At 44.3% G+C, this 27052-nt stretch overlaps 1 protein-coding gene across 4 annotated transcripts; it reads left to right on the top strand.

Moving 5' to 3' along the window:
• The first annotated feature begins 1607 nt into the window (after positions 1 to 1607).
• On the top strand, positions 1608 to 27052 carry CKB (creatine kinase B). Of its 4 annotated transcripts, none has more exons than XM_061612245.1 (8): positions 1614 to 1737; positions 3430 to 3645; positions 7748 to 7902; positions 10916 to 11048; positions 11995 to 12166; positions 15616 to 15739; positions 19929 to 20118; positions 26663 to 27052. In XM_061612245.1, the coding sequence occupies exons 1-8, from the start codon at positions 1623 to 1625 to the stop codon at positions 26839 to 26841; spliced, it is 1284 nt and encodes a 427-aa protein (XP_061468229.1). In that variant the 5' UTR covers positions 1614 to 1622; the 3' UTR covers positions 26842 to 27052. The 4 variants fall into 4 exon arrangements, with proteins under 4 accessions (XP_061468232.1, XP_061468229.1, XP_061468231.1 ...); XM_061612247.1 differs by lacking the exon at positions 3430 to 3645 and adding an exon at positions 4080 to 4264 and having other exon boundaries at positions 1648 to 1737; XM_061612246.1 differs by lacking the exon at positions 3430 to 3645 and adding an exon at positions 4077 to 4264 and having other exon boundaries at positions 1648 to 1737.

The following is a 27052-nucleotide window of genomic DNA, read 5'->3' as shown; positions in this document are numbered from 1 at the left end:
CTTAGGGATGCACAGGGAGCTGTTGTGCTCCCATGCTGCTTCTGTGCTCCCCATAGGCACCTGCCTGGCCACTGTGAGAACAGGGCGCTGTATCCCACCTTTCCTCCAAAGAGCTCAAGGCGGCATACATGGTTCCTCTCCTCCTCATGTTATCCTCACAACAACCTTGTGAGGCAGGTCAGGCTGAAAGAGTGTGACTGGACCGCTGTCACCCAGGGACCTTCATGGGGATTTGAACCCTGGTCTCCCAAGTCCTAGTCTAACCCTCTAATCGCTACACCATGCTGGTTCTCTGTAGATAGGCCTTCGGTCTTATCCAGCAGGGCTGTCCTTAGGACCAGATCTCACACATGGGAAAAGGGGTACTTTGACTCATTTCCCATTATGTAAACAGCAAAAGAAGTTTTGTCAGATGGGGGGGGGGAGAGAAACCTGCCCAGGGCTTAACTGCTTTTCACATGGAGTGGAAAGGGTTACAACTAATCCTGTGTCTTCATGGGGGGGGAAAGGTGGAGCCCTTGCTGATCCTTCCCAATATGGCCCCTGTTAAAAATTATTTGCTGACTAGGCCTCAGCTGCACCTGCTGAAATTCTTTTCCCCCTTCAGGATCTTAGTCCACAACTGCATCCAGCTGCGTCTGGGGAAATTACACATACTTTTTAAACCCTTAAAGACACAGGAAATGTCTGATTAGATCTTTCTTACACACACCAAAAGCTGAAGGAACATGCAAATCACAAGGATTTCTGCAACCCTGAGGCATCATTACTCATGCAATTTCATAACAGCCTGAAAAAGTGAAGCCAGCTTTTTAATTGTACTGTAGAAAAGTAAGATCTTTCTTTGTAGAATTAAAAGCAGTAGTCTTATAGACACTGACCTGGGTAAATCTTATGAAATTCAGCGGCGCTTACTCCTAAGTAGTCTAGCAGACTGAGTATGTTTGGCCTGCAAATGCCAGGCAGAGTTGCCCAGCAGACAGATTCACAGCCCAGAGCGTTCCGTCTAGGAAGTTTACACTGTAGGGCAGTGAATTGTTCACATGACTCATCACAGTTTGGCTAGTCCCTAGTCCCTTAAAGTTCTTGCTCTTATCTCAGCCCATTAAAAATATGTGTAATCACAGCCCCAAAAGAGCCAGAAAGAACTGTGAATCGGAAATGCACAAAGTGGCATATACCTGGCAAAGCAAGATTCATCCAATATTAATAAACATATTTGTGGAGTTAGATCATGCCTGATCTGCTTCAAGTTTACTCAGACACCGGTCCGATTGCATCCAACAGGGCTTACTCTCCCTTATGCATTTGTTTATGCACCTCTCGTATATAAGGTTGCGGCAGAAATCCCACGTCCCCAGTCAATTCCCTAAGAAACTTTGCCTTTGTTCAAAAGTCTTTTCTTTGCCTGTCAGAGAGTTGTAAAGTCTGAGGCTCAACCATTTTCTCTCTTTCCCCCCTCTGACTGGGAGGTCTGATAGCCAACTGGGAGTGCAATAAAATAGGCAAGAAAAGAGATAGAACGCGAACTAACCCCCCCCCTTGAAAGCAGAGCTCCAATGGAATGAATGGGATATAAATACTAGCCAATAGGCAGCCTGCTCTGGGTGTATATAAAACTGATGAGCCGGCGGGGGGCCAGGTTCCAGTCTAGGCAGGTCTTTCTGGGAGAGCGCTGGGGTTGTCAGCGACGAAAGGAACAAGTGCTTTGCCTTTTTCTCTCCTTGGAAATCCTCGGTAAGTGCTTGAGACTAGTTGTCGCAGCTTTCTTTAGCTAGGGAATAAAGCTCTAGTTAGACAGTATAGGCTGGGGTGGAAGGCTAGGTCGTGTGTTTGTTCTTTTTAGGGAAGACGTGGATAAAAAAAAAACTTTTTTTTCTTTTGACGCGCATTTTAAGCGTCTTGGGGTGGTGGAGAAGAAGATCTTGTTATATGGGATCTTGGGGAGGGGGGGAAAGAGAGAGAGGACCTGGCAGCCCAGAGCTACGGCTGTGTCGGTCATGATCAAGAAACGGGGCGATACTTCAAATATTTGATGCCTCGCTTTCAAAAACAGCCGCCGCCACCTTTCTGCGGTGTGTTTGTTGCTGGTACGATTTCGGATGCCCAAACCCGGCTTAATTGATGCTTAGCAGGGGATTTGCGGAGCATTGATTCATCCCTCGCCGAGGTCTGAAGCCACTGGCAGAGGAACTCGTTATGTAACGGAGCGCGTTTCATTTATTGTCTCTTCCTCCTAACGCTTAGCGATTGGGGGGGAGGGAGCCCTTTTAGCGAACGAGGAGGAACGTTTGGGTTTGGTTTTAAAGGGGGGGGGAGGAAGCCGGGTCGCCTGTGCGGGCGAGAGCCGCTGTCCCCCGGGGAAGGGAAGAGAGACAAGAGCCAGACGTGGCCGAGAAGCTCTCGGAATTTGTTCCCTTGCGCCAGCTTCCTCCTCCTTCCTGACCGCGGCGCCGGCACAGGCAGCTCGGGCCAGCCTTTTCTCCCCCAAACGAGGGCTTGAATTGAGCTTGGGCTTTGGAGATCTCCCCGGGCTCCTCGGGGTAGGTCGGATCGTCCGCGCGACGACGCCAGTGCGTTCCTGGCGCCAGCGCCCCTCTTGGTCCGAGGGGAGGCGGTTCTCGCCTTCCCCAACGCCCGTCCTTCCGGGAGCCGCCCGTCCACCTGCTCCTTTCGAAGGTGCCTCCTCGCGATCGGAGAGACGCAGGCAGTTTCCAGCCCTCGCCTCCTTTTCCGTCTTCCCGGGTTGTTTGTGCCAAACGCTCCGCATCCCTGACCGGCTTTTCTTCTCTTGCGCAAGGGAGAGGCGAGCCGGTGTCGTCTTCGCCCCGGGTGGGAGGCTCGAAGGGGCGGCTCCTCTCGCTTGCTTTGCCTGCTCGGAGCCGGGTCTCTTCGCAAGCGAAGCTGTAGGGGCCGCGCGCGATGTCTCGAGTTTGCCCGCGCGGGGAGTCCAGCTCGGAGACGCAGCCTCTTCTGCCTCGCAGCAAAATGCCTGCTCCCAGGCCTTGAAGGTGATCCCTTGGGACCAAGGAAAGGAAGGGAGGCGCTCCGGAGTGAAGCTTCTTGGAAATCTCCTAGAGGAAGCGCTTGGGCGGCTGGCGTTCAATTCCTGGCGCTGCCACTGATGTCTTGCCTTGACCTTGGGAAAATCCCTTAGCGCCGGCTTCCCCTTGCTGTGCTGGATGCAGCCTGTCTGTGCCAGGAAGAGAGAACCTGGGATCTGAGGAATGTTTGCCAATTCCCTGTTGGCAGCCCTCCAAGAGGGCAGGTGCCATGGTGGCAAAGTGTTTGAATGGGCAGGTAGGGCAAGCGGCAAGGTGACCTTGTTTCAGGGCCCAGCCTCCTTCGTGGGAGGGACTGCTAAGTTAATGCCCGGGATGCAGAGGCAAGGTGATGGGATTCCCCTTTCTTCTTCTTCTTCCCCCCTAGCTCCTTGCAGTCAGGTGCCCGCCATGCCATTCTCAAACAGCCACAACCTCTTGAAGAAGAACTACTCTGCGGAGGATGAGTTTCCAGATCTGAGTGTCCACAACAATCATATGGCTAAAGTGCTGACCTTGGACCTGTATGCCAAGCTGAGGGGTAAACGGACATCTAGCGGATTTACCTTGGATGATGCTATTCAAACTGGGGTGGACAACCCAGGTAAAGGGCTGCCTGCTTTGATCCAGATCTGTTCTCCCTCCGTTAACGAGGAAGTGCTGCTTTGAAAATGGCATCTGAAAGAGATTCGCCTTGAGACCTGCAAAAGGCCTAGCCTACTTAAAGCCCTTGAATGTTGCTGCAAAAGCCCTTGCCCACCCAGAACATGAAAAGTGGCTTTATTTATTTGCGGAATGCAACCCCCTGTGAAACTGTTCTGCTAAATAGTCAAACTGCTGCACGTCTGAGTTCTAAACCATTGCTTTTTAAAATTGAGGAAAACAAATTGAGGTTATAAAAATTCCCTACCTATTGCAGCTTGATTATATTCTGTGGCACTTCTTTGTCAAATAAAGGGGGCGCAGATCTTGGTGATATGTTGCTATCTGTGTTAACACTGCAGTGTTTGTGTGTTTTTATGTCACTTTCTCTAGCAGTATCAAAATGGCTCGCTTTAATAACCAGAAACTACCTCCTGATGAGGAATACCCGGACCTGAGCGCCCACAACAACCACATGGCCAAGGTTCTAACCCCGGAATTGTACCAGAAACTGAGAGGCAGAGTAACCCCGAGTGGCTTCACCTTGGATAATGTCATTCAGACCGGGGTTGATAATCCTGGTAAAAAGCCTTGAGATTCTTTTCTGGATCCAGTTGACATGACGGTGGCTTTTGCTTGTTGGGCTGACATTGGCTCTGTGTGTGTCTGAAGTCATAGCTGTGATCGCAAAAGGGTTCTGGCTGTATTAGGAGAAGCATGGGTGAAACAAAATGGTTATTAAATTGAGTCTAACTCCTATAACACTAAGGAGTTTCTTAAGGCTTGTTTCCTTCCTTACTTGGAAACAATCTCCTTATGCCATCAGATATAATCATGGCCATTGACTTAATGGCTTTAAAAGGGGATTAGAAAAAATTATGAATATATTTATTAGTATATGTTATATATATGCCACCTCCAGGATCAGAGCCAGAATGCCACATAATATTGTTTGCTGGGGAGCAACTACAGGAGAAGGATGTGGTCCTCATGCCTTGCTTGTGGGCTCCTTATAAAAATTAAACTTCTGAGGTATCTCTCTCAGTACCAGACTTCTGGGGGAGGGTTACTGTTTTAATGTCCTGCTTGTAAGTTTCTCAAGACACAAAATTGGGTACAAGCAAAAGAGTATATACAATTGCTGTTAACATCTATATAAGATAGAATTCAGCTTTAATCTTCCCAAAAATATAAGCATATGTTAAAAATACAAGTGAAAATTTTAAAATGCAGTCATTATAAAAGCAGCAATGTAAGGTGATGCGTAAACGTCAAGGTTATGTGACCAGCCATGATAAAATGAATGCTGAATTCCAGATGCGTTGTAGGCCACAAGAGGTCTTCCTCAGTGGTCAATGAATAAACAAATCACGGTGTTGTCACCAGAAGTAAATTGTGTTGACAGTCATGGGCCCAGCTCCTCAACATGGATGAGTACGTTCAGGGAATGCTTATCAAATTTGCAGATGATACAAAATTGGGAGGTACAGCTAATGCCCTGGAAGACAAAAACAAAATTCAAAAGGATCTTGGTAGGCTGAAGCATTGGGCTGAAAACAACAGAATGAAATTTAACAGGGATAAGTGCAAAGTTCTCTATCTCAGAAAAAGAAACCAAATGCAGTTATAAGATAGGGGACTCTTGACTCAGCAATACTACATGCAAGAAGGATCTTAGGATTGTTGTTGATCACAAGCTGAATATGAGTCAACAGTGTGATGTGGCTGCAAAAAAGGCAAATGCTATTTTAGGATGCATTAACAGAAGTATAGTTTCCAAATTGCATGAAGTATTGACTCCCCTATATTCGGCACTGGTTAGGCCTCATCTGGAGTACTGCGTCCCAGTTCTGGACACCATACTTTAAGAAGGATGCAGATAATCTGGAACAGGTTCAGAGGAGGGCAACAAGGATGATCAGGGGACTGGAAACAAAGCCCTATAAGGAAAGACTGAAAGAACTGGGCATGTTTAGCCTTGAGAAGAGAAGACTGAGGGGAGTTATGAAAGGTTGTCACACAGAGGAGGGCCAGGATCTCTTCTTGATCATCCCAGAGTGCAGGACACATAATAATGGTTTCAAGTTAAAGGAAGCCAGATTTCAGTTGAACATCAAAAAAACTTCCTGTTAGTGCAGTACGACAATGGAACCAATTACCTAGGGAGGTGGTGAGCTCTCCAACACTGGAGGCATGAGGTTGGACTCGATGGCCTTATAGGCCCCTTCCAACTCTATGATTCTACAGCAATATAGTGAACTGACTAATTATTCCATAGTATTATTGTGCACATCTGGTAAGGTTGGAGATACAGAACATGGATTAATGTAGAAGGTGGTATTTTTCTAGCACCTAGTCATCTATGTTTCTAGGGCATTCTCCAGGTTTCTGTTTATCAAATGTCAGCCATCCACCAAATCTCTGAGGTATACCTCTCAGTACCAGACATTAGGGGGGAGGGCTCCTGTTTGATGCCCTACTTGTAAGTTTCTCAGCAGTATCTGGGCAGCTATGGTTGGGAACAGGATGCTGGATTAGATGGCGATTTCCTGGTACCGTGAATGTGCCAGTATAGGAATGTGTGACTGGTGGATCTGTGTTAACAATGAGAGAGACTTTTCTCCTGTATGTAGCCATGTATCGTTGTGTGACAGTGATTGCATTATGTTCTAGAGACTTCAAAGCACTGTTACTTTTCAGAACAAGCTTTTGGGCCTTTACAGTCTTGAGTCAGTTCTGGGTAACCAAAACTTTAGCCCTAATGGAAGCTAGTCCTTTCAGGGATTGCATCACTGGCACGGCATATATACAAGTAAGGCTGTGTGTATGCCATGATCCTGTGGAGCACAGGGTATAGAACTGGATGCAAAACATGGTTTCCTGAGAAAACAGGCAAGCTTATTGAAAGGAAATGTTTGTAGTCCTTATTGCAATTCCTGCTTAAACCTCAGAAGCTAAAGGGTTCCCATAATACAATTCTGGCTGTGTGAGTGTGGAGCTTCTACCCTGCATAGCTCCTTGTACTCCCCATATTAAATTGTGTAAACAGTAAAAACTGCAGAATTATGTAGGAAAGCCTAGTCCCTGTCCCCACTTCAAATTGAATAATGTGTACTAGTTGCAGAATCGTCATTATCTGCTTGCAGAATTTTAATATTAGCACTGAAAATACATGGCCCTATAGCAGCCAAATGTTTGGTGGGAAAGAGGCCAGTATAGGACTTTGATAGCAGACTAGCAATATCTATTTGCCAAGCTATAACCTTCCGCTTTTAAATTAATATTCAGCATTTAGTTAATTGTTTTCAATGGGTCTGCTCCAAGCATGAGCAACATTGGATATCACTCATTGTCAGTATTTGCCAGGCTCTTTTTTAACAATACTATTTTGTGCCCAAAAGCTAGAGACTCTTCGTAATATCGATAAATTAAAACCAATGAATTGTGACCATGGAAATCTGGCTTTAGGATTTGTTGATTTTTTTATATATATATATATGTTGTTGTTGCACTGTATTATGGGATTTATTGTATATGTTTTTATCTTTCTGTTGTACACCGCCTAGAGAGCAATGCTAGTGAGGTGGTATAGAAATCTAACAAATAAATAAAATAAATATAAATAAAATATTCCATGCTAGGTCCAGAGTAGACCCACTGAAGTTAATAGACATGACTAACTTGGGTTTATTAATTTCATTGGCTTTACCATGAGTTGGGCTTAATAGAATACAACCTATAGTTTTGAATCAACAGAGTAATCTAGACCCTTCTATTAAAACAAACTTTTAAAAATCCATCTTTATTTATAGAAATGTGTCTATCTACAGCTTTTCATAAGTCAGGGTGCCAGATGGCTACATGCCTTTGTATGCAAACTGCAGATTTCTCATTGAATTGGACTTTTGCATTATAGCAAAATATGGCTTGCTTTTACACCTCATACATATTCCTGTTTCTCCCCAATGCCTTGGGTGAGAACGCAGCATAAAGCTGTGGGTATCTTTGAACTGTACTCGAGCATCTTCCAAACGTTGGCTTTTCTGGCTTGTTAACCTCTGTAGGCCACCCCTACATTTTGACAGTAGGATGCGTAGGTGGTGATGAGGAGACATATGACACCTTTAAGGAACTCTTTGACCCAGTGATTAAGGACCGACATGGAGGCTACAAGCCGACGGACCAGCACAAGACGGACTTGAATGCCGGTAACTTGAAGGTAGAGAAGCTTCTTCAACAAATATTTGTCAGAATAGTGTGTTTTAACTCTTTTTTAAAAAAAATATTGGTTCTGTACTGTTCTGTGTGCATCTGCGATCTCTGATAATATGGTATATGTTGGGCGTGTGGAACCTTTGGCCCTCCAGAAGTTAGACATTGCTTCCCATTACCTCTGACCATTGGCCATACTGGGTGGGGTCTTCAATGACATCTCTGGGAAGGGGGCTGAGGTTCCCCACCCTTGACACATGTTGCATTATTATTATTGTTGTTGTTTAATTTGTATCCCGCCCTTCCTCCCAGCAGGAGCCCAGGGCGGCAAACAAAGTGCTAAAAACACTTTAAAACATCATAAAAACAGATCTTAAAATACATTAAAACAAAACAGCATTAAAACATTAAAAAAAACTTTTTAAAAGGGTTAAAATATATTATTTTAAAAAACACATATTAACAAGCAATTCTAACACAGACACAGACTGGGATAGGTCTCAACCTAAAAGGCTTGTTGAAAGAGGAAAGTCTTCAAAAGGCATCGAAAAGATAGCAGAGATGGCGCCTGCCTAATATTTCAAGGGGAGGGAATTCCACAGGGTAGGTGCTGCCACACTAAAGGTCCATTTCCTATATTGTGCAGATTGAACCTCCTGACAATAACTGTATATGTCGGGAGGGTGGAACCGTTGGCCCTCCAGAAGTTAGACATTGCTTCCCATTACCTCTGACCGTTGGCCGCACTGGGTGGAGTCTTCAATGACATCTCTGGGGAGGGGGCTGAGGTTCCCCACCCCCCTTGACACATGTTGCATGCATTTGCCAAATGTTCCTCGCTGGTGGCCTTCTGCAAAAGTGGCACAGCCTTACTTGGAGCCATCCCTAGGCCAACCTTGATATTTGCATGGGTTGACTAGGACAACTAATTTTGCTGGAAGGACAGGGGCAGCCTGTCAACAGAAGCCTGTTAGCACAGCCACAGAGACTCAGAGATGGAATGAGAGCTGCAGCCCAAACCTATTGTAATTATATCATCATCATCATGAATTAGATTTGTTAGGTCCTTGTTACCAGAAGGACCCCAAGTGACGCAACACCATTGAAAACACAACTAAATATTTTATACCATAAAAACAAAACAGCGCCCCCCCCCAGTCACAGGAAGCATTGGTAGTACGCTAATAACATAATCTTAGTCTATCAAAAGCCTGGGGGAGGGGGAAGACAGGTCTTTACCAGGTGCTGAAAAGATGTCAATGAAGGTCCCAGGCAGACCTCGCTGGGGAGTGCATTCCACAGATAGGAACTGGATTTCTTATAAGTGGAGATCCCTTCTATTAAAGTCATAATAGCGGTTGCATAGACATGTGTTTGGGCATAAAACCTGAAGCATGGTTAGGCCTCATTTGTAGATTGCTAGTTATTGTGAATAACGTGGGGTATTACTACTTTGAACAATTTCTGGTTAGACATGTTCCTTTTAAGTGGGCATGTGGAGCCGGTGAATGAGATTGGTGCAGTGTCCCTCTAACCCAGCCTTTTCCAACCAGTGTGCCTCCAGATGTTGTTGGACCACAACTCCCATCTTTCCTGACCATTGGCAATGCTGGCTGAGGCTGATGGGAGTTGTGGTCCAACAACATCTGGAGGCATACTGGTTGGGAAAGGCTGTTGTAACCCATTCACTACATTGCTGCTTCTCGCTCCACCCCCCACCAGCACGAAGCTTGTTAAGAAGCATCATCCCAGAGAATGGAACAGAGCCACCTCCAGCAGTACTTTCAATATTTGCATAAAATGGATAGGGCTACGAAGAACACGGCAGTGGGTGGCATCTTGGTCAGTCTCTGCCTTGTCCCACGCAGGGAGAATCAGTATATACATACGCACCATCATGGAGTGCTGAGACCGAAGAGGCCCCAGGTCACTACGATGGCTGTTAGCTAATGTTAACTTTTTGGATTGAATGGGCTTATGGGGCCCCCCTCTGGTGATGTGTGTTACTTCAAAATGTGGCAAGCCGGTCCTGCTGTGCTGATGGAGCCTTCATGCTCATTCTGCTGGGTGGGGCCCGGGGACCTCTGCCCTACCCCAAGGGCACCACTGGCTGGCTTTGGCTAGTGGCTGAAGCTGCATGTGTCCCCCATCATGCTATTGAGATGCTGTGGGTATGTGTATGCCCTTGAGACCACAGCTATATCAGTCGCGCTGTAGCTGCTTCCAAGGGCTGGTCGTTGGCTTGATGTGGTAGACAAGCTGCATCTTGGAGCTTTTACCCTTTGACCATGAAGCAAGCACAGGCAACATGGCGCAAGGCTGTGGTGCAGCTTTGCTTTGCACGCAGCAGGTCCCAGATTCAATCCCCTTGAATCTTAAGGTAGGGCTGGGAATATCCCCTGTCTGGAGAGCTGCTGCCAGTCAGTGTAAACAGTACTGAGCTAGATAACCAATGCTCTGACTCGGTATATTGCAAATTCCACTGTTTCTAAGGAATCCCAAAAAGCATTCCTTTTACGAGGGGGAGATTTCCCTCCCCCCAGGAGAGACTGTAGCAAATCTGCCTTTTGGGCCAGCCATACGGATTTCTCTCCATAGAATTACAAAAGTTGCTCTAAAATGCTTCCTCCTGTTGGACTTCAGAACCAGCACTTTAAGCTATATGCTGGCTTTGCTTAAAACATCTGAAGGGAAGTACATAAAACAGTGCTGAATTGCGCTAAATTGTGCTAACAGAAAAAAAATAGACGCTCTTCTCATAAATGGGTTGTAGCAAACGGAGGTGCCTGAGAAGTTGTGAGCAGCTGGCTGGGAACTGTATACCCATCATCTATAATGAATGGCTAAGAGGCAAGCCACTTAAGTTTCAGCACAATAGCTTCACAGGGTGACTGATGTGTTCATCTTGGATTGCGCTCATTTAATGCTGGACATTAAACGGGTAGGTAATTCAAAGCAGGAGTTGGTGATGAATCTTTTGCCGTGGTGATGAGACTCTTCTAAGATGCTCTATTTTGTAGGGTGGCGATGACCTGGACCCCAACTATGTCCTGAGCTCACGTGTCCGAACTGGTAGGAGCATTCGCGGCTTCTGCCTTCCCCCTCATTGCAGCAGAGGAGAGAGGCGTGCAATTGAGAAGCTCTCTGTAGAAGGTAAAGGTTTCAGCATTTGCATGATGCAAATGACCAGGTTCCTTTCAAGGTTAATTGCATGGGATAATGAAGAATGTTAAATGGGTGCATCATTAGTCAGCCATATCCGCACCATACGTTTAAAGCAGTATCATGGCTTCCCCCCAAGAATCCTGGGAGCTTTAGTTTAAGGGTGCTGAGAGCTATTAGGAGACCCCCTATTGCCCTCGAGAGCTACAAATTCTCATAGTTCCCTGGGAATTGTAGCTCTATGAGGGGAATAGGGGTTGCCTAATAACTCAGCACCATTTACAAACTACAGTTCCCAGGATTCTTTGGGGAAAGCCATGACTGCTAAAGTGGGAGAAGAGTGCTTTAAATGTATGGTGTGGATGTGGCCCAAACAGTAACCTTAGTTCCATTTAAATAAGATGGTTGGGGCCATCTAGAGAGCTGGGACCTATAGTCCATGGCACTATAATTTTTTAATTCTGCATTTTTGTATATAAAGTTGAATGTGAAAGAGGAAACATACTCTGCAGTTGAGGCAAACACTAGACGTTTGTAGGACTTCTGTTACCCTGTCACATGCTGGCATAAGCCTGGGCTTGGCACCGAGAATCTCTCCTCCCCCCAGTATGGGACGTGTACCTGGAAGCAGAAAAACGAGCCTTATTTACTGGTATCCAACAACTTGATGGGCTAACTAAAGGACTGGCTGCTGAGGAAAGGTAGCCTTGGTTGCTCTTTCTCCTCTCTACATCTGACCTCTTGGGAAATGGCCAGCTAATTGCCCTCTTGGAGGGTAAAAAAAAGTTTATATTATAAGCACTGTCAGGCTGCCACGCGAAGCTTAGATTTGCTGCCATCTTGGTATGCGGAGCTACCCCATTTGCATTCACTTAAGAACTGTACAATGTGTTAATTCATAAAAAAATAAATTCTACAAGCATTTCTGTCCTTCCAGCTTTGGCTAGCCTGGAAGGGGATCTCAATGGGAAATATTATGCTCTGAAGAACATGACAGACGCAGAACAGCAGCAGCTCATTGATGATCACTTCCTGTTTGACAAGCCAGTCTCTCCTCTGCTCTTAGCTTCTGGAATGGCACGTGACTGGCCTGATGGCAGAGGTATCTGGTGAGTAGAGGCGATCCCTTTTTAAAAACCTGGGCTGTTGTCTTCCTGAAGGAAATGGGGGACATCAATATTAACTTGGCCAGCAGCACCTAATATAGGTAGGTTCTGGTCTTCCTAAAGGATATCTTCAATAGATAGATGGATGAAGCCCTTTTAAACTATGATTAAAAAGCAATCACTTCAAATGAGAGCTTCGGCTATGGGGCGGTATATAAATGCAATAAATAAATAAATAATAATAATAATAAATAAATAAATGTAAAATTGTTTTAGGGTAGCTTTCACCAACCTCAAGACGTTTTGCCCCAGCTGACAGAAGTTGTAGTCCAGAACATCTTGAGGGCACCAAGTTGGTGAAGGCTGTCTTCAGGTTTCAGCTGCCAAGTAGTATCCCTTTTTGAAGGTTAACGTTCAGCACTCCAGTGCTTTGGATGGGCAAATGCTGAATATGTAGAAATGTTTCTTAGGCATAAGGGCCTTTCTTAGAAAATATGTGTTACAGTGTTCATTCTCAACTCTTGCTAAGGAAAGTGTGGTTGGTGCAAGCCCCTAGACTTCTGAACTGTTTAAACCAATTTGTCTAACTTCAGAGTTAGAATTTGGAACTACTCCGTATTCGATACTAGCTGAAAGTGCCCAGCATTGCTCAGCAATTCTAAGAAACCAAAAAAATGAGCACAGTTTTGAATGGCTCAGCCAGCCATCTTGATTCAAAATGGCATCCGATTGTATCCAAACACAGACAAAAACCTGCTCCTTAATCTTGGGAACCATCATGAAAAATTTAGTTGCGGTATCTTAAGAGGTGTCCAAATGCATATGGAGAACAGACAGACAAACTTTGCAAAATAGATAGTAGATTTAACTTAACCCATAATATGAGGTATTGGCACACTAGAAAACAACTCTAATGAGTTAAGTTATTATTGTTGTTGCAGTCCTCACTAGGCAAATGTGGGCTCCAAAGAGGTGTAGTTAAAATACAATCCTTTTAAACCAGGAGTAGGAAACCTGTGGCCCTGAAAGTGTTGCTGAGCTACAACTCCCATTATCTCTGACCATTTACTATGCTGGCTGGAGCTGATGGGAGTTGTAGTTCAGCAACATTTTCAGGGCCACAGGTTCGCCACCCCTATACTAAGCTGACTGTGAGTCATTGGACTGATTCCCAGGGTGGTTTTGACTTTCCCTCAGGAAAAAAACAGGATTCAACTTGGCTGTATATCCACGGCTCATCTGACACATCTGTTTCACAACTGGTTTGTTGAGCAGCTATTGCCAAAGCAACTCTAGGATCTCACCCCCATTTCTCTAAATTTGATATGGTAAAGCCAGAAGAACCTTCCAGGGCCTTAGTTTTGCTTCAAAGAATAAAGGCAATGTGAAGCAATCGCTAGATTGCTTTAATCTGCAACCATAGCGTGTATGTAACCATGTGTGTATTTTGGATTGGGAATAAGACAAATCATGTGCCAGGAAGTGACAGTGCTGTGATGAAAGTGAATCTCAGCTATGCAAATAAATCGCAAGTTGCACAATTCTTCCAGTAGACTGGATTATATATTTGGACATCCTCCTTCGGTATGATGGTTGATAGTCACAGATAACGGGGAGAGAGCGCACTGCCATGTATTGGCATGTGTATATGGATGCCTGAACAGGTCCCAAAGCTAAGAATGGAGCCAGATATTGAGGACTTCAAAAGCAGAATGCAAATGGTCTCTAAAATTCCATGGCTTGGATCCTAAGTTGATTTCTGGGACCAGAAAGCCACCTTCTGTTCATGGATGGGACTGTGATCCAGTTGAAGATCCTACTTGCAGAAGGGGTGGAGAAAGCAGTTATCACCAGTTCATCCTGATGTCCCCTGCATTGGACCTCATGCTGCACTGGAGGATCCTCAACCCTGTGGGACAGGTTTGGGGGAGCACAAGGGGCTTTAGGGGAAAGGGAGATCAGTGAGGGTAGCTTCCCCACCCTTCTGCTGGCAGGAATGGGATCAAACTCAGGATCCCAGCCTGATTTAATTTTTACCTTAAAACATATTAAAATATGATAGGTTCAGAAAAGGTGATTTGCCACAGTTAGGCAGTTGGGGTCTGAATGCAAATCTCCCATGTTTCAAGTCCAGCACAAAAGCATCCTGGTTTTGAGTTCTTGCAGTTTTAGAAATTTAAAAACCTTTACTGGCTGCTCCCCATATTTCCAAGGCATTCTTAAGCAGCTGAAAGTGGCACACTTTACTTCTTGAAAATGTGAAATCAGGGTATATCTTCCTGTACCACCAGATATGTTGCTCTGTTATGTATCTTTAGGCATCAGTCCTGGAAGCCTTTAGTTTCTTGTTGTAACATTTCAGTGCATGTCTTGAAACTTTCATTTCTGGCACAGAGTTAACTTCTTGCCAGTTTGACTATATCAAGGACCAACACTGCTGTCCATGGTAGTTAAGTATTCAGGAGGTGTGTATATACAGGCATACCCCGCTTAATGTCGCTTCACTTAACGTCGCCTCACTATAGCATACATGCTCCATATGCCTGTATTTCTCCAGAAACGCAGCGCCGCAGCAGAGGCTTTAGCGCGTGGGGGTGGAAATAGACGCGATCGCGCCACCGCAAATCAGCTGAGAGGCGCGATCGCGATCAGCTGAGGTGTGGCAGCACAGCAGCACAGGCTTTAGCGTGGGGCTTTGAGGCTCTGCATGAAGGAGAGGTAAAAAAAGTTTTAAAAGGTAGTGTTTCACTTGAAGGACATTTTCGGTTTACGTACTCACTCTGGTCCCATTGGGTACGTTAATGCGAGGTATTACTGTATATATAGAGAGGCAAGCAAGACACCCAAGTAAATTTATTTTTAAAAATAAAACATTGAATAACTTATATGGTCACACCATATAATAAAAAACATTGAATAACTTATATGGAGATCCTGTAGGATGGCTAATCAATGTTGCAAGGACTGATTGGCAAAAAGAATGGAATTGGGCGGGGCGGGGAGTTCTCAATGCAATCAGTCATGCTTCACATCAGTAGTGCCACTTTCCTAAATAGTGTCATTGGCAATGTTGGCTGGGGCTGATGCAATGCTAGTGGGAGCTCAATTGTGGGTCAACCAACACCTTAGTTGGCAGACTGTCTTCGGCTAGAAAACACTAATCTGTGTCTCAGCAGCAGATGCAAACTACCTGTAGATTGATGCAGAAAGATCAAAACAGCCTGGGGTAGTTTAGATGGCCTTCTCTGTTTGTGTTTGTTGGGGGGGGGTATTGCAACATAACTGTGAGCACCATCAGTGTCTATGGAAGGAATTTCAAAACCTGTAGCTACTGTTTGACTCACACTTGGTGGAACAGGCTTGAAAGTGTTGCGAGCTTAATTAGATCTACATCGGTCTGGGGGTAAAGGAATGTGGGGCTCTCAACAGTGTTCATGGCTTGTGTCCTTCAGGCATAACGACAACAAGACCTTCCTGGTCTGGATCAATGAGGAGGATCATCTTAGAGTTATTTCCATGCAGAAAGGCGGGAATATGAAGGACGTTTTCACCCGATTCTGTACTGGGCTAACGCAGGTAAATATGAATGTTGGTAGAGGCAAGCGGAAATTTCGTGGTGGTGGGGGTGATGGACAGGTGTAGTCTTCTCTGCAGTGCTCAATCCAAAGCGCTGACTTAAGTGTTGGTTCTGAAATAAATGCAGCCGCAGGCGACAGCAGCATAGCTTTGTGAATTCCCAATTCAAGCAGAGGTGGTGGCGCACTGCGCGTGAAGGAGGGAATGCAGGTCTCTCATGGCAACAGAGCCCCTGGACCAGAGATCAGGAGGAGGGAGACATGATTGATTGATTGCATTTGTATACCACCACATAGCCGAAGCTGTCTGGGCGGTTTACAACAATTAAAGGCGAATCTATCAGATTCACATTTCCGAAACAATATGAGAAACTGAAACACAGACATCCTTTGAAATTTACGCTCATCTGAATTTTGTGATGCCGTTCTCCAGCCAATGTTTACAAAAATGCATATGTTAGGGGAAAGTGTGCATAACATATTCATGAAAATGCTATTCAAAAATGCATTTACATTAGGAGAAATTCCTTGGGAAGGCATGCATATTAGTCAAAACTGTGGGCCATTAGGAGAAATTCATACTCAAATGCTGCAGCAATGTAGAGGACAATGAGAAAGTGTGGGAACTGAAAGCGACAGATCCCACACTTTCTCATTGTCCTCTACATTGCTGCAGAACATAAAAACCAACAACAAAAAATTCTATAAATACATTCAAAGCAGGAGACCATCTAGGGAGACAATTGGACCCTTGGATGATAAGGGAGTCAAAGGTGTACTAAAGAACGATAAGGAGATTGCAGAGAAGCTAAATGAATTCTTTGCATCTGTCTTCACAGTGGAAGATATAGGGCAGATCCCTGAACCTGAACTAACATTTGCAGGAAGGGATTCTGAGGAACTGAGACAAATAGTGGTAACGAGAGAGGAAGTTCTAAGCTTAATGGACAATATAAAAACTGACAAATCACCGGGCCCGGATGGCATCCACCCGAGAGTTCTCAAAGAACTCAAATGTGAAATTGCTGATCTGCTAACTAAAATATGTAACTTGTCCCTTGGGTCCTCCTCCGTGCCTGAGGACTGGAAAGTGGCAAATGTAACGCCAATCTTCAAAAAGGGATCCAGAGGGGATCCTGGAAATTACAGGCCAGTTAGCTTAACTTCTGTCCCTGGAAAACTGGTAGAAAGTATTATTAAAGCTAGATTAACTAAGCACATAGAAGAACAAGCCTTGCTGAAGCAGAGCCAGCATGGCTTCTGCAAGGGAAAGTCCTGTCTCAGTAACCTATTAGAATTCTTTGAGAGTGTCAACAAGCATATAGATAGAGGTGATCCAGTGGACATAGTGTACTTAGACTTTCAAAAAGCGTTTGACAAGGTACCTCACCAAAGGCTTCTGAGGAAGCTTAGCAGTCATGGAATAAGAGGAGAGGTCCTCTTGTGGATAAGAAATTGGTTAAGAAGCAGAAAGCAGAGAGTAGGAATCAACGGACAGTTCTCCCAATGGAGGGCTGTAGAAAGTGGAGTCCCTCAAGGATCGGTATTGGGACCTGTACTTTTCAACTTGTTCATTAATGACCTAGAATTAGGAGTGAGCAGTGAAGTGGCCAAGTTTGCTGATGACACTAAATTGTTCAGGGTTGTTAAAACAAAAAGGGATTGCGAAGAGCTCCAAAAAGACCTCTCCAAACTGAGTGAATGGGCAGAAAAATGGCAAATGCAATTCAATATAAACAAGTGTAAAATTATGCATATTGGAGCAAAAAATCTGAATTTCACATATACGCTCATGGGGTCTGAACTGGCGGTGACCGACCAGGAGAGAGACCTCGGGGTTGTAGTGGACAGCACGATGAAAATGTCGACCCAGTGTGCGGCAGCTGTGAAAAAGGCAAATTCCATGCTAGCGATAATTAGGAAAGGTATTGAAAATAAAACAGCCGATATCATAATGCCATTGTATAAATCTATGGTGTGGCCGCATTTGGAATACTGTGTACAGTTCTGGTCGCCTCATCTCAGAAAGGATATTATAGAGTTGGAAAAGTTTCAGAAGAGGGCAACCAGAATGATCAAGGGGATGGAGCGACTCCCTTACGAGGAAAGGTTGCAGCATTTGGGGCTTTTTAGTTTAGAGAAAAGGCGGGTCAGAGGAGACATGATAGAAGTGTATAAAATTATGCATGGCATTGAGAAAGTGGATAGAGAAAAGTTCTTCTCCCTCTCTCATAATACTAGAACTCATGGACATTCAAAGAAGCTGAATGTTGGAAGATTCAGGACAGACAAAAGGAAGTACTTCTTTACTCAGCGCATAGTTAAACTATGGAATTTGCTCCCACAAGATGCAGTAATGGCCACCAGCTTGGACGGCTTTAAAAGAAGATTAGACAAATTCATGGAGGACAGGGCTATCAATGGCTACTAGCCATGATGGCTGTGCTCTGCCACCCTAGTCAGAGGCAGCATGCTTCTGAAAACCAGTTGCCGGAAGCCTCAGGAGGGGAGAGTGTTCTTGCACTCGGGTCCTGCTTGCGGGCTTCCCCCAGGCACCTGGTTGGCCACTGTAAGAACAAGATGCTGGACTAGATGGGCCACTGGCCTGATCCAGCAGGCTCTTCTTATGTTCTTATGTTCTTATCCTTCCATCCATTCCAGGACTCTGATGATTGTCCTTGGCTTTATATGCTCCCATAAGGAAGACTTGTCTCTGAAATGTCTGATCAGAACTGAAGTGCTAGCAGCCTTGCATAGCTTAAAACTGTCCTCCTGTTGCAGATTTAAAAGAGCTGTATGCTACTCTCTGAAGTTGCCTGTCTGTATACAGTAACTTGATAGCTTGAAATCGCTCCCCTAAAGTGGTATGAGTAAAAAAATAAAACCCAGCTGTCCCTAAAGTGCATCCATTGGAGCTTTGAGAGAGATGAGAGGGTGGATTTCTCTTGTGTTCTTTCAGATCCTGGATTAGTCAGACAGGCACTTGGCCACTGCCTCTTCCTAAGAACAGAGTCAACTGAGTGTGGGGTGGTAGCCATATATAGGGATGGGGAACCTTTTTCAGCCCAAGGGCTGCTTTCCCTCATGATCAACCTTCCAGGAGCTGCATGTCAGTAGTGGGTGGAGCCAGGGGCAAAAGTGGGTGGAGCAACAGATGAACCTTTGTGCTGTAAGCTACATTCTAGCCACACACAAGCCATAGTCAGAGCCAGTTTGCTTCTGAATGAATACCAGTTGCTGGAAACTGCTTGCAAGCTTCCCAAAGGCATCTGGTTGGCCGCTGTGTGAACAGGATGCTGGACTAGATGGGCCACTGGCCTGATCCATGTGGATCTTCTTATGAGGTTGCCACACACTCCAGCTCTTCATCCAGGCAAGCAAGAAGCATGGTTGCAGTTTGAGGATGCATTCCAACCAGGCAAAAGCATTCGATCGAGTAGAATAGGACTGGGAAGAGATGTGGCTTGGAGCTGGAGCCTCGGTGGGCTGGACCGTTGCCTTTGGCCCACTGGCCTGATGTTCACCATCTCTGCCATATATGCTGCAACACTCCCTGACTGGCTTGCAGTGGGGGTGGGAGGAGGAGGGGAGCGAGACTGTTTCATTAGGGATCGTGCTCCTCAAGATTGCAGGTTGCAGTCACTTAGGTTGCTACTGCCTTGGCTATATCCCTATGTTGGAAGTAAAACCAGCAGCTTATGCCCCATCTATTAAACTGTAAAAAGTATGCCTGCCTGTAAGGTTCCCCACCCACCAATCAAAGTTCTACAATCTGGGTTCCTGCTTTGTGGGAAGCCCTGCCATTGGTCCTAGGCTGTGTGTTCTCTCTGCCTACAGATCATCAGTGGAATTGTACATCTTTATAGGATTATTTTATTTATTATTACATTTACATCCCATCTTTCCACCAAGGGGCTCATGGTGGCATATACGGTTCCACTCCTTTCTCTGTTCTATCCTCGCAACAACCCGGTGAGGTAGGTCAGGCTGAGAGATTGTGTAGGCCATCTGGCAAGCTTCTCATCTGAGTTAGGATTTGAACCCTGGCTTCTCAGGTCCTAGTCTGATCCTCTAACTACTACACCATGCTACACCACACTAGCATTATTGCAATGGGGAGGACCTACAGAATCTTGAGAAAGGAAGAGATCCATCATAATAGCCTGTCTTCCCCCCCTCCTCCCATCTAGATTGAAAAGCTCTTCAAATCCAAAAACTATGAATTTATGTGGAATTCTCACCTTGGCTACATCTTGACTTGCCCGTCCAACCTCGGGACAGGTCTCCGCGCTGGAGTTCACATTAAGCTACCTAACCTTGGCAAGCATGAGAAATTTGGCGACATTCTCAAGAGGCTGAGGCTTCAGAAGCGTGGCACAGGTAAGGAGCAGAAAACTGTTTTTGATCTCAACTTATATTAAATTCAGTCCCCACTCTTCAGCTGGGGAACACTTGTGTTGGCCTACCGATCAAACCATAACATTATAATAAACGGGCAAAAAGATCACAGCAGGCATTTAAAAAACCGAACATAAAAACAGACTAGAAGGTCTGGACAACGGAATGACGTTTTCACCAAGTGTTGATGCTGTACTTCAAGACAAAAACATTGGATGCTGGTTTGAGGGCAAAGCCATCTAGCTTCCTATATGTAGGGATTTTGTTATATATATATGGAAGACCATTTGTCAAGCACATGAGCCCCTGCATTCGGTCTGAATTGGTAAAGACAGGTCAAGAGTTTACCCTGCAGAGGGAATAAGGTATAGGGATCATTCGAAGATGCCTTATACCAACTCAAATGGTTGATCCATTCAGTTTCAGTGCTGTCTACACTGACTGGAAGCAGCTCTCCAGGGCTTCAGGGTGTGAGCCTTTCCCAAACCTTCCTGGAGACGTTGGGGATTTAACCCGGGATCTTCTGCATGCAAAGTATGAGCTCCAGCCACTGCATGATAGTTCTTTCCTTGGGTGTCATTCTTGATTTGAAAAATGGTGGAGCTTCCTGCTGCTTTAATTGTACACCCAGCTTGCAGCTCTAGATCAGACATGGGGAACCATGGGCCAAGTTTAGGTCTGGCAGTGGTCCTAATTTGGCCTGCAAGGCCTTTTTCTCCAGCCATGCCCATGGGTCCCACATCTGACAACATACCATGTCAGGGGTGGGGCAAGTAAAGCTGCAGCTGCAAAGGAACAATCTTGAGGCTTAGCGTATGCTCTTGATTATTCCTCTGCAAGAAGGGCTTGTATTCAGCACTGAATGCAAGCCGCACTGGGATTGGCTTCATCCAGATCTCTTGATTGGAGCGAAGCCCTGCCAAAAGCAGGTCTTGCATTTGGCGCTTTCCCCACTTTCAGCAAAAATCTTTGCAGCTGCAGGTTGAATTTGAGCCAAGGCTGTAAAGAATCTGGATCAAACTTGGTGCATTTAGGATTCATCCTTTCAGCTTGAATCTCCCGATGTCATATGACATCAAGTGACTGACAAGTGGGCCCCCTCTTGTCAAAAGTAGTCCACAGAGGATGGGCCAGACCTGAATCTGGCCTTTCTTCCTCCTCTAGAATAGTGCTCAAAAAAGAGAAGTTTATATTCAGGCAAGAATGACTACTTCTCAGGCAAGGTGGGCCACGGGAACCACACTTTGAAATTAATCAGGACAATATAGTGTTATTAAATTGAGATAAATAGGGAATGTTGGGCAACTGTTTTCAAAGGCATCCTGTAAATTCCTGAAGATAAAGGTAGTAAATTGTCATGGATACAGATCTATTTTAGGATCTTTTTAATTTGGTGCAGGAAGTGCTGAAGCTAACTTGGTATTCCTAAGTTGCTTACAGCTGCAGCATGCTACTCATGTTCAGAATTTATATCCTTCTTTCTTTATATGAAGACAAACCCAAAGCAGCCCATGAGTTAAAATCATGAGAAGTAACACACAGCTATACAAAATGGAACACACACATCCCCAGCAATAAAATAAGCCTTTGGCTTGCATCCCAAGGGAAGATCGTCATCTACTTTACTGTACTAGTAGTTGACATTGACAGTTTCCTGGGATACGTTTGTTTTTTTTTTTTCAATAATTTTTATTCAGATTTTCATAAAACATACAAGACAAAATCATAAAACATTCAAAGACAAAAAACAAAATCAAAAATAGTTAAACAAAAAGAAAAAAAGAAAAGAAGAAAGAAAAAAACAAAAATAAAAAATAAAGAGTAAAATATTGACTTCCCATTTGTCAAAGATCAAATCAGTTATAAGTCTATAATATATAGCAATCCTGTCTCTTAAGTCATATTATAAAATCACTTTCCTCCAGTAGTTATCTTACTTAATCATCAAATCTCATAAACATTACTTTATTCTTTCCACAAAAAGTCAAAGAGAGGTTTCAATTCTTTAAGAAATATATCTATCAATTTTTTTTTCCAGATAAGCATATCGATTAATCCATCTCATTACTAATTATGATAATCTTATTGTCATAACCATAGTCAAAATAAACATTTCAATTAATCCATCACATCAGAATCTGTTAGGTTCAGTAATTTCAGTAACCATTGTTCTATTATCTCTATTAGTTCCATTTTCCATCTTCCATCTTCAGTAGTCTTGTTAAGTCCAGTAATTTCAATATCCAATCTTCCATTATCAGTATTCCATAATAATCTTGCTGTCAAAGCCATAGTCATATAATAAGAGTCTGATGGGAATTACCTCTATCCCAAATATTTTCTTGCCATCCATTCTGAATAAGTTGCTGAAATACTGCTGTAAAATCATATCTCTGTTCTTTTTTTCAAAATACACTGGGTCATCTCTTAAAAGTTTTTCCATTGTCACATGGCTGCAGTTAATTCCATAGATTTTCTCTATATTGGGCTCCATCACATCATTCCAGTCCAGAAGATAATCCATGCCATTGATAACTTTATCTCTAGAATCTTCATTAATTTCTTCAGAGATAACATTGAGTTCCAAACAATAGATTTTATTTCTAAAGTCCATAGACTCCAAATCTTGTTCCTGTTCCACGTTTGTTCCAATCTCCGGGATCTCCTCTCTCACAGGGACCCCTATTCCAGTCTCCAGGGTCTCCTCTCTCACAGGGACCCCTATTCCAATCTCCGGGGTCTCCTCTCTCACAGGGACCCCTTCCAGGGTCACCTCTCTCACAGGGACCCTTATATCTTTAATCTCCTGCTTCATTTTACTCAATTCAATTTTCGTTATCTCAATCTCATTCATTATTCTCTGAAACATAGTTATTTCCAGATTCTCAGCCACTTTCTTAATTGCCATTTTAAAAGAAAAATATAGGAAAACCACTTCTTATTTCAGCAACAATTGGGTTAATACTCCAAACTTGGTGACATCACAGTATAAACAGAGCAGACAGCCTTATCTCTCCAATAGTTAAGTAAACAAAATGCAGTTCCCAGGATCGAAGCAATTAATGGCAATCGTCAAGAAACAGATTCGTCAAAATAAAATAGACCAAAAAGAGAGTAGTCTCAAAACAGTATAATATTTTTCAAAATAAAAATCTGGAATAGAAATCCCTCTTCTGTGTGTATCTTTAGAATGCAAATCCAGGACAGCTTTTTGCAACAAAAACAGAGATAAGCTATTAATTAGTGCGTAGCAGAGAGAAGTTACGGCTCCCCAGTGAGATGTCAAAAACCGATCAATCTGGCAAATCTCTTTTAAACAGCAACAATTTAAGTCAAGTAAAAGAAAAATATAGAAAGAAGGGTGCTTGCCTGTTAGTGCGTTCTCTCTTAGAAGATAAGGTGAACGTTCGCTTTATCAGATAGAGCTTGCTGTTGAAAATCCGTCCCACCTTCGTCGGCTGGACCTCGTCCCATAAATTAATGAGATCTGGTCGTCCCAACAAAAATAGGCTTTGAGGTTAATCTCTTCGTTTCTCCCTACCCGGGAGAAGTTTAATCAGTCAAAAAAAAAAAAGAAAAAACTGACTGATATATCTGAATAAGCTTCTTTTGAGGCAGGAGCCCGTCTCAAAAGCAGGCACAGGCTAAGTCACCCTTCCCGGAAGTCCCTGGGATACGTTTGTGAAGATGCTGAGAGTTGTTAGGAGACCCCTCTTCCCTTCACAGAGGTACAATCCTCACAGTGGCTTTAACAGCCTCTTCTCAGACAATTCTGGGAATTATAGCTCACAGAGCTATAATATAGGAGTCTCCCAACAACTCTCAGCACCCTTAACAAGTTACAGTTCCCAGGATTCTTTGGGAAAGCCAAGGCTGTTTAAAGTGGAATAAATGTATGGTATGAATGTGGTCCAAATGTGTGTTTAGGCTGAACTCTAATTAACTTTGCAGGAATCCTGGATGATATTGGCTCTCAACCTGCCTCCCAGTTCAGTTCTGGGCCCAATTTTAAGTGCTGGTTTAAAGTCCCAAACAGCCTGGGACTGGGCTACCTAAAAGATCATTTAATTCCCATTTGTAACTACCTGAATCTTAAGATCCTTTTCAGAGGCTCTGATCTGGCTGAATAACATAGAGGCCAGAGAGAGGAGGGCCTTCTTGGTAATGGCTCCCTGGTTGTGAAATAACCTGAGAAAGGTTCGTCTGATGCCATTTTTGTGGTCTTTTCAGCACCACAAGACCTCTCTGTTCCTTCTTTTGAAATGATGCATTTCACAATCTGGACCTCTCTATTTTTAAATTGGGATTCTTGACATTTTTATTTTGTTTTAATGTTGTGTGGATTTTTAAAATTGTGAGACTCCTGAAGAAAGTCAGCTATATAAATGGAGGGAGTAAGTAAATTGCATAGTATTTGCAAGATTGTGGGGAGTGGCGGGGGGAGAGGTGGAAGGGCAGCCGGCAGACAAGCTGCTCATTCCCCATTACTCAATTAATTAATTCAAATGTATAAACACCCATATTGCTTCCCCAAAGACAGCCCAGAATGGCTCACAATAATATTACATGAACAATTTAAAACAACAATGTAAGGTATTGTGGGCAGTGGATTTTTTTTTTTAAAGCCTGACCCCCAAACTCAGGGTTAAGGTTACTGAGAACTGAGGAGAAACATTTATGTAGCACTTCCTAGATACTGTGGATTCTTGTTCTCCCCAAAACTGGGGGTGCCTTTTTCTTTTTAAACAAGGTAGCACCTTGGTTTGAGATTTCAAGGGAGCTGTTATTGGGTTATTACCCAAAGCTGAGCTCTGACACCAAAACTGGTTCTGGGACTAATGTTCTGGGACTAATGCTTTGTGACTGGCATTTCTGAATCTTTAAGCCCACAGTGATCTTGTCAAAACTATCCCCCCCCCGCAAAATTTGGCTTTTTTCTTAACTGAAATGCTGTTGATATATCTCCCTTTCTTGGATGTTTCCTCTTAAGATGACCCTTCTCAATCCCTACCACCGCATCCAGGTTGAGGCAACATTTCTATTGATAACATATAGAGAGCGAGAGAGAGCCAGAGAGAGAGAGAGAGAGAGAGAGAGAAAGAACCTTTTTGCATTAATTTTTATCCTACCCTTACTTGAAGAAGCTCTGAATAGTTATATAGTTCCCATTCCTTCGCTTTATCCTCAAAACAGTCTTGTGGGGTAGGTAGAGGGTGTGTGTGCGAGAGAAAGAGACCTGCCCAATGACCTTCATTGGGTGATTGGCCACCTACAGATGTACCTGGATGAAATGGATTACATAGACCCATTTCAGTCTTGTTTCAGGCCTGGTTATGCTCCTGAAACAGCCTTGGGTCACTCTGGTTGATGACCTTTATTAGGAGAAAGATGAAGGAAGTTCTACCCTATCAACTCTCCTTGGCCTCTCAATGGCATTCAGTACCATTCACCATAGCATTCTCCTGGAGCGGCTCAGTACATTGGGAGAAAAATATTATATTATCTTTATTTGTACCCTGCCCTTTTTCCAAACTGGAACTCAAGGACTGCCTTCAAGTCGATCCCGACTTATGGCGACCCTATGAATAGGGTTTTCATGGTAAGCGGTATTCAGAGGTGGTTTACCATTGCCTTCCTCTGAGGCTGGGAGGCAGTGACTGGCCCAAGGTCACCCAGGGAGCTTCACGGCTGTGTGGGGATCTGAACCCTGGTCTTCCAGGTTGTAGTTCAACACTAACCGCTACACCACACTTGGTTCCATTCTTGGTTCCCCACCAGAGTAGCAGAGGAAGGCAACAACGATGGCCATAGTATGGAAAACAAATCCTATGAGGAAAAGTTGAAAGGACCAGAGCCTAGAGAAGAGTGGTGGTTGATAACACTCTTCAAATAGGGGAAAGATGTTTTCTCTGTTGCCCCAGAAGGTAGAACTGGATCTGTTGGGATTTTTTGTAGGTTCTGGTTCAACATTCGGAGAAGATTCTTGACTAAGAGCAGTTATGGGAAGGGCCATGGCCCATTGGCACAGCATCTGCCTCGCATGCAGGAGGTCCCAGGTTCAATCCCTGACATCTCCAGGTAGAGCTGGGAGAGACTCCTGTCTGAAACCCTGGAGAGCCACTGCCAGTTAGTGTAGACAATACTGAGTTAGATGGACCAATAGTCTGACTTGGTATAAGACAATTTCCTGTGTTAGACAATGAGCCAGTTCCCTAGAGGAGTGGTAGACAACCCCCTGCTAGCGGTGTTGAAGCTCTAGCTCTGCATTTCCTGCATCGAAGAGAGGGTTGGACTAGATCAGGAGTAGCCAATATGGCACCCTCCAGATGCTGTTGGACTACAACTGCCGTCAGTCCCAGCCAGCACAGTCAGTGGCTGGGGATTCTGAGAGGCATCTTCCAGCCACATCAGCAGGACATCGCACTGGCTACCCGTGGGTGATCTGCAAGGTTCTCTTCCAACTGGATTTTACGTGGAGCTCTCAGCCTCTCAATTTAACCCTTGTCTTCCATTTTGGTTTTTCTAGGAGGTGTGGACACAGCTGCTGTGGGAGGAGTGTTTGATGTCTCCAATGCCGACCGCCTTGGGTTCTCTGAGGTGGAGCTGGTACAAATGGTGGTTGATGGGGTGAAGCTGCTGATCAAAATGGAGAAATGCCTTGAAAAGGGCCAGTCTATTGATGACCTCATCCCAGCTCAGAAATGAAAAGCACTTTAACACCCCAGCCTTCCCCCTGCTTCTTCCTAACTTATTGGATAAATAATTAAAGATGCTCCAATCAAAACCCTGGAGTCAAAAGAGAAATTCCCACTTAGTAACACTTGTAGAAAGTCTTCCATCCATACGTGTTAGAGTTTACTTTTTTGATGGCTGAAATGTCACTGAGAAACTGAAATAAAACCATTGTTTGGCCTGA

Source organism: Rhineura floridana, chromosome 2 (assembly GCF_030035675.1).
Source record: "Rhineura floridana isolate rRhiFlo1 chromosome 2, rRhiFlo1.hap2, whole genome shotgun sequence".
NCBI classification, from domain to species: Eukaryota; Metazoa; Chordata; class Lepidosauria; order Squamata; family Rhineuridae; genus Rhineura; species Rhineura floridana.
Note: the sequence above shows the minus strand (reverse complement) of the source record. Positions and strands in the feature narration are given on the sequence as shown.